The sequence below is a fragment of the Larimichthys crocea genome, unplaced genomic scaffold (assembly GCF_000972845.2).
Source record: "Larimichthys crocea isolate SSNF unplaced genomic scaffold, L_crocea_2.0 scaffold33, whole genome shotgun sequence".
Classification (NCBI taxonomy): domain Eukaryota; kingdom Metazoa; phylum Chordata; class Actinopteri; family Sciaenidae; genus Larimichthys; species Larimichthys crocea.
Window position 1 is genome coordinate 565,018 of NW_020854355.1, and position 18,095 is coordinate 583,112.

An 18,095-nucleotide genomic window follows, 5' to 3' on the forward strand; every position below is an offset into this window, starting at 1 on the left:
AACTGATTTAAAACTTTGTTACAACAAATGAAATATTTATGCAGTTTTTAGGTTGATTGACAGTTTTCCAAAATAATAATAGAAACTGTCGCACTTTTAAATTAAATTATCATGAAGCACTTGAAAGGGAAAAGGGGAAAAAGCCAAACAAATACAAGACAATAGAATTAAAAGTCGATGACGACGTCAAATGGAAAGAATAGAAACGTAAACACACAAAATCATTTCATAAAATAATTTTTGCTGCTGCCGCATCGAAGTGTAAAACGCACAAAAAAATAAGTCGATTATTGAGATGGGACAGCTGCGTCACTGTGTACAGATGATGATGATGATTATTATTATTATTATTATTATTATTATTCTCCTGACAGCATCATGTGACCTGTTAACCAATCAGTGCTCCTCCTGTCTTTGTTTACGAAGCCATACAAGAGAGAAATGTGTCTGGATGAAAATACAAAAAGGGAAATTTGCGAAATCCAAAACCAAGCGTGAATTCAAACATCAGCCAAATCCTCCAAAAAACAATAGAATGTTACTAAAATGGAATACAGGCACGCAAAGCACTTTAAGGTTTAAGTATGGAAGTACGCGAGTTGAGACAGCATTTGACTGAGTTATAATAATCTTTAAAATGTTTCAGCCTGTGAAATAAAGTCAGAATTAAGTTACACTGATCTTTGGGAGATCTCGTAATTGAGATTTGTATCTTAGAATTATCAGAAAACATCTTTAGCGAATGTTTTGTGCTTGTTTATGAATTATTTTTTTCTTCCGGGTGCATTTCTCTACATTGTTTCTAAAGGAGGCGGCTCTGTGAATCAGTCTGTAGTCGTAACACGTCACACTTCATGGTAACTTAAGTGCTGAGACGCATTCATACATGTTCACGTGTTCATATCACAGAGGACATCTCGACTCTCTTGATGTTTTTATTTGATTTGTTGGGCAGTTTTCTGAAAAGTGGTTGTGTTGTTCCCGTGTGTTATTTCAGTTCAGCCTCTTCGGCTGCGAAGGAGTGAAACAAAGAAAGAAAGTTTCACTGGGAATATTCCTGAAGGTTTCTTCAAAGAGAGCCTTCAAGGTCAGTTTATAGAAGTGGAGGAGTTCCTCAGGGAACGACCCGAGGTCCTCTTATTGTTTGATGCAAATGTGGGAACGAGGGTTTGAAAGGGACATTTTATTGTTTCTATTTGTTTATTTTTTAATGGTTTAAAGTAGAATGTATGTTTGTAACGGGAACGTGACTAATCGTGGAGGGCTTTTTATTTTTTATTTCTACTGCCAGTATAATCTCTATGAACGACTTTGTTTTGTCAAAGTTTATCAGCGTTTTTTGGATTCGATGCAATACTTTTGATAAAAAAGAAAAACTGTGCCCTTTTTTTGTAACTCAGCCATTTAATTAAACCAAATTTAAAAAAGAGTCGAGTCGGGACGGTTCAGATGAAAAGTGAATTTCGTTTATGGGTTAATGTGAAATCAGAAATGGACACAACCTTTGACCTTTGACCGTTTCATGACCAACGTGTCGTTTTCAGTGAATTATTGCCAATGTGTAAAAACCAGTGAACTGAACTTTGACTTTGTGCCCCGTGTTGATCACAGCAGCACCGTCTGAATGTCAATGACGCCAAGTTACCGTCTGCCATGATGATGATACGTGATGATGATGATGAAGATGAAGGCGGTGGTGGTGATGGTGTTTGTTTTTTATGACCTGTTGTAGTCTTTGAGACCGGGTACTTTTTAGTGTAAAACTCAAACAAACCAATAAATGTTCAGAACTACCGGCCCGGAGAGACTCATTCACTCTGACATGTTGTTTTTATGTTTGAGAAACGTTTGGGAAACGTTTGAAGGATCCACAGAAGCTTCTTGAATGTTTGATTATTTACATAATCTGCTGCCTCTTTAATTCAGAACGTCACAAACATGATCTATAACTGTAATTAAATGTTAATAACGGCTGCAAGTTTAATTAAAAGTAACATCTTTTAATGACTGTAAGATCGTACAATCAGAGAAAAACAATAAAATGAATCGTGTTTGAGCCGTTATATTCAATAAACACGATAATGAACTGTTCATTATCACCGATAAACAAACAACAAACTTCTGAAATATTAACTTCAATCTGTACGCTTCAGATAACTATACATATATATGAAATGTATTAAAGTATGAACAACTGCAACTATTTTAATGATCAGTTCATCCACAAACAATTGAATTATTTCAGAATCAGTAAAATTTCTCTCAGCTCCTACAAAGTCATTTATTATTATTATAATAATAGTTTACGACATTATCGGTCAATCTTCTAATTTGGTCGTCTGGTCAATAAAACATTTAAATATTTTTACATAATTAGTCGGCTAATTGTCCTGGAGTGACGTCACTGAATTGCCAATTGACCGCAGGGATCAGGCGCATGCATTCGTTCATTCATCAGAAGAACATCAGCAGAAGAACATTAGCAGAACATTAGCAGAACATCAGCAGAAGAACATTAGAAGAACATCAGCAGAACATCAGCAGAAGAACATCAGCAGAACATCAGAAGAACATTAGAAGAACATCAGAAGAACATTAGAAGAACATCAGCAGAACATTAGAAGAACATCAGCAGAACATCATCAGAAGAACATTAGAAGAACATCAACAGAACATTAGAAGAACATCATTAGAAGAACATCAGCAGAACATTAGAAGAACATCAGCAGAACATCAACAGAACATTAGAAGAACATCAGCAGAAGAACATTAGAAGAACATTAGAAGAACATTAGAAGAACATCAGCAGAACATCAGGCGCGTGGAGCTGACAGATCAAACAGCGCGAGCTGACGATCATCATCCTGTAACAATGTGTCGCGCGCGTGCCCGCTCGTAGTGCTGCGCGCGACTCCTCAAACTAACCCACCTTCCGTTGCCGTAGTTACCTTCGTACCCGCCGCCAGGACGCGCACGCGCACGCGCACGAGCGGCCAGTGGGCAGGCAGGAAGGAGAAAAGGAAGGAGGAGAGAAGGAAGGAGAGAAGGGAGGAGAGAAGGAAGGAGGAGAGAAGGAGAGAAGGAAGGAGAGAAGGAAGGAGGAGAGAAGGAGAGAAGGAAGGAGGGAGGAGAGAAGGTAAGAAGGAGGGAGGGAAGGAGGGAGCGGAATTAGTCAGTGATAGAGGGAGGAGAGGAGGAGAGGCGGAGAGGCGGCGGGTGTTCTGCCGAGGTGGACGTGGCGGGTCCGGCGGAGTCAGCTACAAGTGACGAACCGAGGAACAGCCGAGCCATGAACCGGACCGCCCGCAGGTAACGTACCGCTCTCCCCGCCGTTACTGCAGCCTGCTCTGCGTCCGCTGTCCCGGCTCGGCTCGGCTCGGCTCGGCTCGGTTTCCTGCTTCTCTGACAGATAATGACCGCCTGTCGGCTCGCGGACCCTGTCAGCCGCTCCCCGCGGCGCGCGGCCGGCGGGAGAAACGCAGAAAGTGTCCGAGGCAGGAGCCGGGGAGCCGGGCCTCCGCTGCCCGCTGCCCGGCTCCGCGCCTCTCCGCCCGGCGTCACTCTCACTTTCTCCCGCATGCTAACGCAGCTAGCCCCGCTAGTTAGCTTAGCTTAGCTTAGCTTAGCTTCGTCGTCCGTGATAAACAAGATGGCCCCTGCTAGCCGCCGCGCTCCGTGGCATCCTGCCCCGTCTTTGTACGCAGCGCGGCCGCTCGGCGCGCGCCTCCCGCCGCCACCAGCTGCGCTTTTCACCGCGACACCGACGAGCTGCGGAGCTCCGAGCCGGTGCTGCCCGAGCAGGCAGGTGGAGGTGTTCAGATGAAGCGGACACAGCAGAGACAATCACCGCCAGATTCTCGGAGTCTGTCGGTTCGTGCGGAGGCTGCGTGGCGAGTTTGAAAAAGGGGGCTACCTGAGCCAGGTGAGCCCCGCACGCTCACCCCGCACCCCGCAGGCTGCTGCCGAGGCCGGGCAGCTGCTGCTGCTGCTGCCCGGCCTCGGCGTCTTGCTCTGCGGGTAAACCAGTGAAAAGTTGTCGGTAGTTTGAAGCTGCAAACTTTTCTGTGTGTGTGTCCGAACCGAACCGAACCTGCAGCACAAACAAAGAGCTGCACCTCCTCTGCAGGGGGGGGGGGCTTTAATTAGCTGCTGGGTGGCGTTATTTTTAATTAATGAACAAGCCAATCAGCGTGCAGGGAGACAGCTTACAGGTGAGACTGTCACAATAAAACATGTAAACAACCTGTTACCTGTCTGTCTGTGTCTGACCCAGCAGCCAAAATGTGACCGACTGGATCAGGACATGCACGTTCGTGGGTCGGGCCGCGGTTCTGGACGTTAAAGCGGAGGAAACAAGGTTCATGTCTTTTATTTTGAAGGGCACGGTGGTGCACAGGCTCGAACCCCTGCGTCTCGGGTCCAAACACATGAGCCTGAACAGGTCCTGGTCTTGATCCTGGTCCAGGACCAGGATCAAGACCAGGACTTGAAAACGTTTGGTCGCCGTGTTTCCATCAGCGCTCGCTCTCTCCTTTTTCTCTTCTAGTAGTTCAGCAGCTAACATGATCCACAATACACCGGTCCAGTCCGGCTCCGGTTCTGGCACGACACCGGCTCCACTTCACTTCCTGTCCTCTCTCTCTCCTGATAGGCTGGTCCCAGTCAGCTGTGGGTGGTGACATCAGCGCGGCGAGGAGACGCTCAGGGACCTCCCGGCTCCTCCCCTCTCAGGACCGGCAGCCTTCAGAGGAGGAGGAGCTTAGTGACCTCATCGATCCTTCAGGACAGGTGTTGAACCAGAGAAAGGTGAGGAGGTTTAGCTCCGCCCCTCACCATGACAGACTTAGAGACTGAGTGTTTGAGCCTCGGCTTGCCGCCTGAGTGCGGCTCGCCTCCGCCGCCTCTGGACGCCTCCCTGCAGGTGGACTGCGGCCCGGGGCCCGCCTCCTCGGCTCCGGCGCCGACGCTGGCCTTGCTGTCGTCTGACTGCCCCACGCCCACGCTCAGCTCGCTGGCGGCGGAAATCGTGGAGCCGCTCGTGATGCTGCCGTGTGTGAAGAGCGAGCCGGAGGACGGCGAGCTGGAGCCCATCCGGACCGTGGACCTGTCCGAGATCCAGCCGCTGTCCACCGCCGAGCTGGGCCAGGACCAGATCAAGATGGAGATCAGCGGCCTCGACTACATCAAGTCTGAGCATCACGGTCACCACGGCAACCACCACCTGGGACACTTCCACCACGCCGACGTCTCAGAGCTCGACTACAAGTCCCACTACGAGCCCAGCTCCGTGTTCGACTACATCTCCCAGGTAAACACACCTGGACACATGAACACACCTGGACACCTGAACACACATGGACACACCTGCACACATGAACACACCTGGACACATGAACACACATGAACACACATGAACACACCTGGACACATGAACACACCTGGACACATGAACACACATGAACACACATGAACACACATGAACACATGAACACACATGAACACACATGAACACACATGAACACACCTGGACACACATGAACACACCTACACACCTGCACACATGAACACACATGAACACACCTGCACACATGAACACACATGAACACACCTGGACACATGAACACACCTGGACACATGAACACATGAACACACCTGGACACACATGAACACACATGAACACACCTGGACACACATGAACACACCTGCACACATGAACACACATGAACACACCTGGACACACATGAACACACCTGGACACATGAACACACCTGGACACATGAACACACCTAAACACCTGGACACACCTGGACACACGAACACACCTGGACCAGGTGAAGACGTCACACACACAGTTTGACTTCAACAACAAACAGCCGCTTCAGTGATTTTAAAAAAACTCTAAAGGTTCTCTGGAGGTTGTCTAAAGGTTGTCTGAAGGTTTTCTAAAGGTTCTCTGGAGGTTGTCTAAAGGTTCTCTGGAGGTTGTCTAAAGGTTGTCAGAAGGTTTTCTAAAGGTTCTCTGGAGGTTGTCTAAAGGTTCTCTGAAGGTTTTCTAAAGGTTCTCTGGAGGTTGTCTAAAGGTTCTCTGGAGGTTGTCTAAAGGTTCTCTGAAGGTTCTCTGGAGGTTGTCTAGAGGTTCTCTGGAGGTTTTCTAAAGGTTCTCTGGAGGTTTTCTAAAGGTTCTCTGAAGGTTCTCTGGAGGTTATAGGTTGTCTAAAGGTTGTCTGGAGGTTGTCTGAAGGTTCTCTGGAGGTTGTCTAAAGGTTGTCTGGAGGTTGTCTAAAGGTTGTCTGGAGGTTGTCTAAAGGTTCTCTGAAGGTTCTCTGGAGGTTTTCTAAAGGTTCTCTGAAGGTTCTCTGGAGGTTTGTCTATAGATTGTCTGGAGGTTGTCTGAAGGTTGTCTAAAGGTTCTCTGGAGGTTTTCTAAAGGTTCTCTGAAGGTTTTCTGGAGGTTGTTTAAAGGTTCTCTGGAGGTTGTCTGTAGGTTTTCTAAAGGTTCTCTGGAGGCTGTCTAAAGGTTCTCTGGAGGTTGTCTAAAGGTTGTCTGGAGGTTGTCTCAGTGTTCCGGTCCAACAAAGTCCACTTCCTGTGGTGAGCTTCAGCTCTGATTGGACCGTCCGTTTCAACAAACTGACAAACTCAGCTCACCTGCAGATAAACCTGGTCCAGGTCCTGATCCTGATCCTGATCCAGATCCTGATCCAGATCCTGAATCAGTTTTTTGTTGATTTTAAGAGAAATAAAAATTCATTATTTTTTCTTTGAACTACAATCAGAACTTTGATCGCTGTTACCATGACAACCTCACTGTTTTCTCATTGGACAGGACGAAAAACGAACGGCTGTCAGTTGTCAGACAAAAGTAATCGAGTACAAAGTATATTTATCTGAGTATTTTAAAGTATTCTGGAAATGTTTAACACTGTGTGTGTGTGTGTGTGTGTGTGTGTGTGTGTGTGTGTGTCAGGTGACGGACACTCTGGAGTACATCAAGTCGGACCACCACGTGGATCTTCAGTGTTATTACACCACCGAGTCGAGCGCCATGTCTCACCACCTGCAGCACAACGGGCTGGAGTCCATCCACATGGCCGAGCTGCGCACCGAGCTCAACAAGCTCCGCCCCGACGCGCTGCTGATGGACGGCATCGGTAAACTGGACGCCGAGTTCGGAGGGGGGGCGCTGTACGAGCTGCAGCCAGCTCACGAGGGGAAGACGGCGGCCGAGGTGGCGGCGGCGACCGCCGGTCTGACGGTCACGACCAAAAGCCAGAACCCGACGGTGAGGAAACCTCGGAACATGCAGGGCGAGAAGCCGTTCTCGTGCACGCAGTGCGGGAAGAACTTCAGCACGCTGGGAAACCTGAAGACTCACCAACGCATCCACACCGGCGAGCGGCCGTACACCTGCTCGCAGTGCGGCAAGAGCTTCGGCCAGGCGGGAAACCTCAAACGACACCAGCTGATCCACACGGGCCAGAAGCCGTACGTGTGCGCGCACTGCCCCAAAGGCTTCACCAAGGCCGACGACCTGCGCTCGCACCAGCGGCTGCACACCGGCGAGCGGCCGTTCATCTGCGTCACCTGCGGGAAGAGCTTCGGCCAATCGAAGGAGCTGAAGGCGCATCAGCTGAGCCACACGGGCGAGCGGCCGTTCTGCTGCCAGCACTGCGGCAAGAGCTTCAGCAAAGAGACCAGCTACCGCAACCACGTCCAGATCCACACGGGCGAGAAGCCCTTCACCTGCTCGCAGTGCGGGAAGACTTTCAGCAACTCGGGCGTCTTAAAGACCCACGAGAAGATCCACTCGGGCGAGCGGCCGTTCGGCTGCACGCAGTGCGGGAAGAGCTTCGGACGCCTCGGACACCTGAAGGCTCACCAGCAGATCCACACGGGCGAGCGGCCGTACGCCTGCCCCCACTGTGGCAAGACTTTCAGCCAATCGGGTCACCTCAAAGCGCACGAGCAGATCCACAAACGCGAGCGGGCCGACACGGCGAGCAGCAGCAGCAGCAGCACCGTGGGCTCGGACAGCAGCTAGAACTCGACGACCTTTAACCTCTCGGAAAAACAAAGTATTATTCCTCTTTTTTATAAATGCGATATATTTCTTTTCCTTTACGACTTTTTTACGTTTTCATACTTTTGCATCGTATCTGTGGGCGGGGTCGACTTATGCAAGCGTCCGTGTGTGTGTGTTCATGTCGTACTGTGTGTCTGTGATACTGATCTCTCACCTGGTCCAGGACCAGAACCACAACCAGGACCCAGTACTTATTTTTGGAGTACTTACTGAGACACAAGCACAAATACTTCAGTAACCGCGTGTGAGTACTTTGTTTGTTTGTTTGTTTGTTTTTTACTGAACCAGAACCAGCAGCTCCAGAACCAGAACCCCGTCTACTGACCACGACCCATCAGAGAGGTTTCATCAGGCGCTTCCTGAAGCAGAGCGAGTACAAGTACACGAGTACAAGTACACGTGATGAGTACACTTCAGAGTGTATAAGTACATGAGTTTAGTCTACATGATCCATGTAATTCCTCCTCCGGACCACAAGGAGGCGCAACACTTTAGCTTAGCATTAGCTTGCTAACATTAAGAAATCAAGCGTCACTCAACCTGCAGTTCCTCTAACGTCCACCTGGGGCTGGCTCCAGCAGTGAGTCAGTCTCCATAAGTCCCCATGTCCAAATGTCCAACTTCACAGCAGAAATAAACATGTTTACAGCCTGGTACAAAAAACAGTTTTGGTCTCTGTAGCTAATTTCCCCGTTCATGACAACTGTACTGAGGGTGAATTTATATACAACTCACCTGTTCACATTATATTAAGGCTTAAAGTTATGCAGGGTTAAGAGCGTGGACGCTTTGACTGACAGGTGGGTGTGGTCACAGGTGTCAGGTTTCAGTTAACGGGCTTCGTTAGTCCGCCTCAGGTCAGATTACATTCTTCAGTTTTTAACTTTTAATGAGATTTTTATTCGTTTTATTTTAAATTTGACGTAACAAATAAAAAAAATACTTTTTTTTTTTTTTGTTCGTCTGATTTCAGGAAACTTTACCTTCCTCTGATGGTCGACCTCTCTCTCGCCTTCAGTCCTCAGTTGTCGGGGTTCTGCTTCTCGTCCTCAGTCGGGTTTAAATACTTTTGCCAAACATACTCGAGTACTTGTTTGAGTACTCTCTGCCAGTGTACTAGTATTGTCCCCGTGTGGGTACTCGCAGGCGTCCTCTGTTACTGTATTGTTCATTTAGATCTTTTTTATTGACCAGTATTGATGGATCAGGACTCGGTGATGATAATCTGCTGACGACATTCCTTCGAATCATTCCGTTAAACTCAGTTTTCAGAGCCGTGGGGATCCGACAGGACCAAACACATCAGCACAAAGGAACCCAGCACCCCACCCGGACCCTCCGGACTGTCCAGGTCCAGATCGCTCACTGTGTACAAATCTTTATTGATAATGTCATTCCTAAAAAAAATTAATAAAATTTAAAAAAAAACTGCGAAAAGACAAAAAGTGATGCAACATCTTGTACCAGAAGAATTATTAAAGAAACTAATGACATGACGACCTTTGACCTTTGGACTCTGTTTGTCACATCAGGAGGCAGCTCTGCAAACCTAAACAGAACCTTAACAGAACCATTGATGAGGTCGACACGGCGACATCTGCTGGATGAAGTTAGATTCACTCTTATAAAAACATTGGTTATTATTTCTGATTTTAAAAGCTGAACTTGAACGCAGCAGCAGAGACTCGACCCTTCATGACTTCTGTTTGTGTTTATATTCTCTTTAATTCACCTCCTGATGTAAAATATGAATTTTAAATCTAAACATTAATCTAGTCTGAAGGTTCTCGCTCATCCAGGTCATCTTCAAACAGCTTCAGTCTGGGTCAGCTGGACTGTTTGGAGCTTCTTCAGTTCTGACTAACCAACGATCGATCACTTGATTAATTAGTGCTCAATATGTTGTTGTGACCACTATCGTCAGAGTCGTTAAGATCACCTGAGACAACTGAGCCTTAACGAGTCTCTGACGACCCTTAACGAGTCTGACGACCCTTAACGAGTCTCTGACGACCCTTAACGAGTCTGACGACCCTTAACGAGTCTCTGACAACCGAATCACGAATGTTCTCCAGAAACAATGAGCTGAAAGTCTCTAAAACTCTATTGAAATATTATCACGTCTCAACCTGACGATGTGTTCATGTTAATCATCATAATTATTACTGTTAATTAACATCAGCAGCTGATCATTAATCAATAACTCGTTATGTCATGATGAATCTGAAGCAGTCTTTATGCATCTGTAATAATCCTGAAGTAATGAGATTACTCAGTAACAGCACAAACACCTCGTTGATGAAGTTAGTTTGAGTTTTATTGGAGAAGCTTTGTTGGATCAGATGAACGTTTCCTCGATCATCATGATCAGTTACAGGGCAGTGAAGTGACGAAGAGGACAGCTCTTCATCGTGACGCCTCCATGACGGCTCAGACAGACGGGAGTGTCCTCAGATGGTCTCCTCGATGACCTTTGTGATGACCGTGGTGGTGGTGGTGGTGGAGGAAGAGGAAGATCTGAGGAAGAGACGTGACAGGAAGTTAGAAAAGAGCGATGATGATGACGAGGAAGAGTTTAAGCTGTGATTGGTTTCCCATGTTTACCCGAGTCCAACTCCGACTCCGAGTCCCTCTCCGTCCAGCAGCCTCCTGTACTCGGCGATCTCCATCTCCAGCCTGGTCTTGATGTCCAGCAGCATCTGGTACTCCTGCCCCTGTCTCTCCAGGTCGGCCCTGAGCTGCACCAGCTGCTCCTCCATGCTGCTCACCTGCATCTGGAAGCCGCTCATCTGCATGCCGTAGCGGCTCTGGATCTCAGCCAGGCTGCTTTCAAGAGACGCTTTCTGCAGGAGGACAGACGGGTTAGAGGACAGACGGGTTAGAGGACAGAGGACAGCTAACATTAGCATTAGTTAGCGGCGTGCACTCACCATGCTGAGCTGTGATTGGAGCTCGATCTCCAGACCCTGAAGCTGGCTCTTCACCTCCTTCACTTCTGTGGTCGTCGTCTTCAGCGTCATCTCTGTGGCTGCCACCTCCTTTGTGATGGACTCGGACTGAGGAGGACAGACAGACAGACAGACAGACAGACAGGCAGGCGTCACCAAAGTCCTTAAACCAAGCGTTCAGAGTCAGGTCAGCTGACGGGCGTCGCCCTCACCTGTGTCTGGTACCAGCTCTCCAGGTCTTTGCGGCTCTTGGCGGCGACGGCCTCGTAGTGTTCTCTGACCTCCTCGATGATCCTTGTGAGGTCCTCCTGAGGAGCGGCGTCCACCTCCACGTTCACCTGACCGCTCATCTGAGTGCGCATGGATAATAGGTCCTGCAGGAGGAAGAAGGCTGAGGTCAGTCAGGTGTGAACAGAACCTGTCAGAACCAGAGAATCGGATCCTTGTCGTACCTCCTCGTGGTTCTTCTTCATGGACACCAGCTCCTCCGTCAGGCTGTCGATCTGCATGCTCAGGTCGGTCTTCGCCACGCCAAGTTCTCCCATGAGCATCTTGAGCCCGGCGATGTCAGCCTCCACCGACTGACGCATCGACAGCTCGTTCTCAAACCTGGAGGAGGTGAGGACGGCATCAGGTGAGGACGGCATCAGGTGAGGACGGCATCAGGTGAGGACGGCATCAAGAGAGGACGGCATCAGGTGAGGACGGCATCAGGTGAGGACGGCATCAGGAGAGGGTCAAAAAGTCACATGAGCGTTTGACATGAAGCTGCAGCTCTCAGCTTAAACATGTTTTAAAGATTTAAAATAATAAATAAAAACTTTAAATTTGAACAAACGTCAAATCTAAATTTGAGTTAAATGATTTATTTTATTTTTAAAACTTTTGATTTTAAATGTTTGTTGGTTTTTCTGTGATTTGTCCAGCAGAGGGAGCAACACTGCTGATTTTAACTGATGCTGTCTGTACCTGTCTGTCTGTCTGTACCTGTCTGTCTGTCTGTACCTGTCTGTCTGTCTGTACCTGTCTGTCTGTCTGTACCTGTCTGTCTGTCTGTACCTGTCTGTCTGTCTGTACCTGTCTGTCTGTCTGTACCTGTCTGTCTGTCTGTACCTGTCTGTCTGTCTGTACCTGTCTGTCTGTCTGTACCTGTCTGTCTGTCTGTACCTGTCTGTCTGTCTGTACCTGTCTGTCTGTCTGTACCTGTCTGTCTGTCTGTACCTGTCTGTCTGTCTGTACCTGTCTGTCTGTCTGTACCTGTCTGTCTGTCTGTACCTGTCTGTCTGTCTGTACCTGTCTGTCTGTACCTGTCTGTCTGTCTGTACCTGTCTGTCTGTGTGTACCTGTCTGTCTGTCTGTACCTGTCTGTCTGTCTGAACTCATACCTCTGATTGATTTCCTGATAATTAATGATGGATTATTAATTAAAGATTTACTGACTTCACTCTGAAGTCGTCCTGAGCCAGCTTGGCGTTGTCGATGCTCAGCAGCACTGTTCCTTTGGCGAGGATGGCGTCCTGGATCTGAAGACACATGAAGACATGATGAAGATATGAACATGATGAAGACATGATGAAGACACATGAAGACATGTTGAAGACATGATGAAGATATGAACATGATGAAGACACATGAAGACATGATGAAGACATGATGAAGACATGATGAAGACACGATGAAGACACGATGAAGACACATGAAGACATGATGAAGACATGAACATGATGAAGACATGAACATGATGAAGATATGAACATGATGAAGACATGATGAAGACATGATGAAGACATGAACATGATGAAGACATGAACATGATGAAGACATGAACATGATGAGCTCTGCAGGTTTCGAGTTTATTCAAATTAAAAAAGTAAAAAATCATTTATATATTTTATAAAATGTGTTTTGGATTTTTGCAGCAAACTAACTCTGAACACTCTGAAACACTTTGACACTAAACTTTTTTTAAGCTGTCAGATTTTACAGCCTTGTGACTCTGACCAATCACAGCGCAGAGTTTATCTAAAAATAACATCTGTGTGGCAGCCTCACCTGATCACTCACACCTGATCACTAACACCTGGATCACTCACACCTGGATCACTCACACCTGGATCACTCACACCTGATCACTCACACCTGAATCACTCACACCTGATCACTCACACCTGATCACTCACACCTGGATCACTAACACCTGGATCACTCACACCTGAATCACTCACACCTGAATCACTCACACCTGGATCACTCACACCTGATCACTCACACCTGAATCACTCACACCTGATCACTAACACCTGATCACTCACACCTGATCACTCACACCTGATCACTAACACCTGGATCAGGTGCGTTCGATTCGTTCATTTTAGTTTTCTGTTTTGAAGTTTTATTTGTCGACAAGATGATTTCACCTTTGAGTCACCTCCAGCCAATCAGATCGTTCAGACACACGACTCCGACCAATCACAGCAGCTGTTAGTTATTTTAATTTTTAATTAATAAATCTGTTTTTTTCTTTTCTAAAACTGCCCTGATGAATTAATTCATTAATCAATTTACATTTTTTTAAACAGACAAGGTGACGTCATGTTGAAGGTGTGGTCAGACTCACCTGGATCAGGTGTGGTCAGACTCACCTGGATCAGGTGTGGTCGACCCAGGTTCAGCCTTCAGTGCCTCAGATTACAGAACTGCCTTTATAGTTGTTATATATGGAGGCCAAAGAGTGCCGTTTGTTCTAAAGACATTAACGATGACTTCCAGCAGGACTGAGAGTCTCTGAACACCATTTCCCATGCTGCCCCTGTTCCTCACCTTGCCCTGGAGCTCTGTGATGGTGACGTAGAAGGCGCCGAAGTCCTTGGTGCTGGGGCCGACTTTGCTCTCCACAAACTGCCTGATCTTCAGCTCCAGCTCGGCGTTGGCCTTCTCCAGTGCCGCCACCTTGGCCAGGTAGGTGGCCAGGCGGTCGTTCAGGTTCTGCATGGTGAACTTCTCGTTGCCGATGAGGCTGTCGTCCATTGCTGCGCCGCTGCCAAAGCCTGCACCTGCACCAAAACCTGCACCTCCACCAAAACCTGCACCTGCACCAAAACCTGCACCTGAACCTCCACCAAAACCTGCAGCTGAACCAAAAGCTCCACCGCCACCAGCAGAGAAGCTCCTGCTGGCCTGGGAGACCCTGATGCCACCAGCGCCTCCTGCTCCTCCGGACACGCTGTAGGAGCTCATGCGCATGCTGGCGGGGCCGCCACCCACAGCGCTCCGAGAGTACATCATCGTCATGATGGAGAGAGATGAGGAGGTTGGTCTGTCTGCGGTGGAGGGAGAAGGAGAGAAGTGAGCTGAGTCGGATCAGTTTGCATCTTTTAAAGGTGCACAGGTGGGCTGAGCCGCAGGTGAGGGGCGCGGTCAACACCACACCCCCAGATCAGGAATGTAACTGAGTAACTGAGGACAGTCCCCAGGTGGTTTTAAAGTATGTCCGTGATACTTTTATGACATTTCTTTTACAGAACTCAAATATTCATATAAGAATGATAAACTGCTTTTTACTGAACAGTCATGTCATAAAACTGGTTCTGTTATGATCTATATGTTGAGCCACGTCGTAAATTCAACTGCAGGAATTTTCTTCAGGCTTCAAAACCCCCTGAACCCATGAACCCTCAAACCAGACCACACTGATCCAAAGAGGACCGAGCTGGACTGGGCTGGACCCTGAACGTCTGATTTAGGTTTTTGCATAATTTATTTTGTATATTTTTATTTATTATTGCACATTATTGTGGAGCATGTTCAGATGAAGATTTTACAAAAGCCAGCAAGTCAAGACCCGCAAGTCTCAAGACTAGTGCCGAGTCAAGACCCTCAAGTCTCAAGACTAGTGCCGAGTCAAGACCTGCAAGTCTCAAGACTAGTGCAGGGTCAAGACCTGCAAGTCTCAAGACTAGTGTCGAGTCAAGACCTGCAAGTCTCAAGACTAGTGCCGAGTCAAGACCTGCAAGTCTCGAGACTAGTGCAGAATCAAGACCTGCAAGTCTGAAGACTAGTGCCAAATAAAGACCTGCAAGTCTCGAGATTAGTGCCAAATAAAGACCTGCAAGTCTGAAGACTAGTGCCGAGTCAAGACCTGCAAGTCTCGAGACTAGTGCCACATCAAGACCTGCAAGTCTCAAGACTAGTGCCAAATAAAGACCTGCAAGTCTGAAGACTAGTGCCACATCAAGACCTGCAAGTCTCGAGACTAGTGCCAAATAAAGACCTGCAGGTCTCGAGACTAGTGCCACATCAAGACCTGCAAGTCTCAAGACTAGTGCCACATCAAGACCTGCAAGTCTCAAGACTAGTGCAGAGTCAAGACCTGCAAGTTGCAACGAAGCAGTACCATGTCAGGTCCACAGACTAGTTGCGTTAATGTGTTTCTCATGTCATTATATTTTATGTAGATAATGTGAAGAAAAGCTGTCAAATAAAAGTTTAGTTAGAGGTATGAAGTGGGCCACGGGTCGTACTTTTACATAAGTGCCCCGCCCCCTCTGCCCTCCATGTGACACGTGAGCCGTATAAATCTCGTTGCTGCTGGCGTTGTACTTTTTCTCTCTCGGTACAAAAAGCTTGCTGTGACTGATGCACCTGGCACCGAGCTCGCTCACCTGTCAACGCCCTGTTTCAGGTATACATTGTGGGAAAACGGCCCCAGGTGAGAGTCAGTTTGTTGTGTTGCCATGGAGACGTGCAGTTGGGCTGTGCTATGTGTTTACAATGTTAACCGTTTGAACCACCCAGGCATGATAATCATACACTCACTTTCTCATTAACGTCTCCTGCATGCATGCAACTGTACACACAGGAACAGTGGTGGGAATATTCAGATTCAGATCTTTATTTAAGTAAAAGTACTCGATTACAACTAAACAGTGGTGGGAAGTAACCAGGGCCGGCCATAGGATTGTGGTGGCGGACGTCAGGTCAGCTGTGGCTGGTGGTTCCTCCAAAACATTTCAATAACGTTCATGAAAGATTCTTATTACAAACTAAAGGGTTGATATGTGTTTGTAACTTTGGTGACTCATTGCTCGTTGGCTCCGTAGGGAGGAATGCTCAGTTCCAGCTTTGCTTCGTTGCCTTCAAACAGGAGTCAGCATCACAGACAACATTAGCTGCTAAAGTCTTGAGGCAGGCAACCTGCAGCCGTGACGCCTGTCGGCATAGCAACCTGCAAAGAGACAGGACGGACAGTTAACAGCCACCGAATCAGAGTTAGCTCAAGCAGGGCGTCCTTTAATCAGTCAGTGATAAGGACGGATAGTATGAACAGAAGGAATGACAGAGCTGCTCGACTGCCTCTGTGCATCCATCAACACCACCTGTCAACACCACCTGTCAACACCACCTGTCAACACCTGTCCTCATTTCACGTCCCCATCAAAACAACATGAGGCAGTGATGCAGGCGGAGCTTTAACTCTTTGAACCCCGATGCCACTGCAGGACAGGCTGAGGACAAAGTCTCTGAATGTTTGTGAATATCAATCAGATCAATAACAACCGAAGGAAACATGCTTTCAGATCCAGGGACCGTCCTCCAGACTCTGCCCTTAGACTTAGATTAACAAATACAAACAGGAGTTAGCTGTGACCACCGAGCCTGCTGAGCCCGCTCACATTGCCCAGCTCTGATTCTGGCACGACACTGGTGGCTATACTGCCCCTCCTCCTCCTCTTCTTCTTCCTGGTCGTCCATAACACCTGTGGTACAAACACTCAGTTCGTCAGCTTGGCGGTGAGCTCAGAGCGACGGGTACCCGTCGCTCTGAGCTCACCGCCAAGCTGACGAACTGAGCTACAGCTGTCAGCAGTTTACTTCACTGTCCATCATAAACTCTGTAAATCACAGAGAGTTGAGGCGGAGCAGCCGGAGGACATCAGAGGGAAAACCAGAAAACATTTCCTCCATAAAATATGATCCAGTTTCACCAGAATCAGTGAAATAGTTGCTGCTGTGTGACTTAGTGCCGTAAAGCGTTACGTACTTCTCCCGACCCGGAGCCCAAAGTTACATAGTGTGAGAACAGACGTACGAATGACAGAGACACCGTTCAGCTGATCACAGGTCAGAGGAAAGTTACTGAGCTCCGTGAGAAGGTGTGAAACTCTATCTATGTATCTATAGCTATGAATGTATGAATCTATCCGGGAGGCCGTGCTGTGTGCTGCAGGATTAGGATTTGAAAAGCAGTCTGGATGAATGATGTGTGTGTGTTCAGATGGAATAAATCCCGTGGTGTGAACAGAGCTTTGTTAGTCGATCTGGCAGCGTCATGTGAGAAATAAAGACGTGGATCTGATTGATGGGCCTGATCTGCCGTCACATGTACGCTTCAGCCCTGCAGCCAGTGAAGCACTCAGAGCTGAACGCTGCAGTGATTTGTGGATGCCTGTGCATGCATGACTGCAGGTATGCATCATTAATATCAGCTACGGGCAAAGTGAAATAACTAAGTGTCAGTGAGATTTAGTGACAGCAGGAGGGAGGTCAGAGTTCACTGCACGGCTGAAGCTGCTCTGAGATCAGTTTCTCACAGACTCACAGTTACACATGACGAGGGCCAGGCTCAGTGTATGATCCATACTGGGCTGATATTCATCAATTCATCACGAGCAGGTCCAAAGATTCACGATCATCCATCGACAGTGACTCAGCTGTTTCTCTCTGTTCACTCTTTAACCTGCGACCACACCTCAGCCCGGCCCGGCCCGGCCCGGCTCAGCTCAGCTCGCCTCTTAATGAAGCTTAAGCTCTGTAAACCATCTGTCAATCAAATCTAACAATGACATTCAGTCAGTGATAACAGAAACTCACTCACACACACACACACACACACACACACACACACACACACACTCCTTGTCAAAGCAGATCTACTCCACCTTTTACGGATGAACTCCACCGTGACAGAAACTGTTCCAGTCAGCTGTTGTTTAGCATGAAACTGTTGAAGCTCAGAATCAGTGCAGGTCAACAGCGAACAGTGCAGGTCAACAGCGAACAGAGAG

General features: G+C 47.7%; 2 protein-coding genes across 5 annotated transcripts; one reads left to right on the forward strand and one right to left on the reverse strand.

Annotated features, from left to right (window-relative positions):
* The first annotated feature begins 3,113 nt into the window (after positions 1-3,113).
* si:dkeyp-113d7.1 (zinc finger protein 260) lies at positions 3,114-8,436 on the forward strand. 4 transcript variants are annotated; one of them, XM_027276307.1, is made up of 4 exons: positions 3,143-3,309; positions 4,274-4,357; positions 4,652-5,308; positions 6,968-8,436. In XM_027276307.1, exons 3-4 carry the CDS (start codon positions 4,835-4,837, stop codon positions 8,039-8,041), a joined length of 1,548 nt encoding a protein of 515 aa, XP_027132108.1. In that variant the 5' UTR covers positions 3,143-3,309; positions 4,274-4,357; positions 4,652-4,834; the 3' UTR covers positions 8,042-8,436. The 4 variants fall into 4 exon arrangements, with proteins under 4 accessions (XP_019124407.1, XP_027132108.1, XP_027132109.1 ...); XM_027276308.1 differs by having other exon boundaries at positions 4,277-4,357; XM_019268862.2 differs by lacking the exons at positions 3,143-3,309; positions 4,274-4,357 and adding an exon at positions 3,114-3,136.
* Positions 8,437-10,378: 1,942 nt separating this feature from the next.
* Positions 10,379-14,392, reverse strand: LOC104938471 (keratin, type I cytoskeletal 13). The gene is made up of 7 exons (XM_019268863.2): positions 13,852-14,392; positions 12,472-12,554; positions 11,484-11,640; positions 11,244-11,405; positions 11,014-11,139; positions 10,688-10,926; positions 10,379-10,600 (listed from the first exon to the last, which is right to left on the reverse strand). The coding sequence occupies exons 1-7, from the start codon at positions 14,320-14,322 to the stop codon at positions 10,534-10,536; spliced, it is 1,305 nt and encodes a 434-aa protein (XP_019124408.2). The 5' UTR covers positions 14,323-14,392; the 3' UTR covers positions 10,379-10,533.
* Between the last annotated feature and the right edge of the window lie 3,703 nt (positions 14,393-18,095).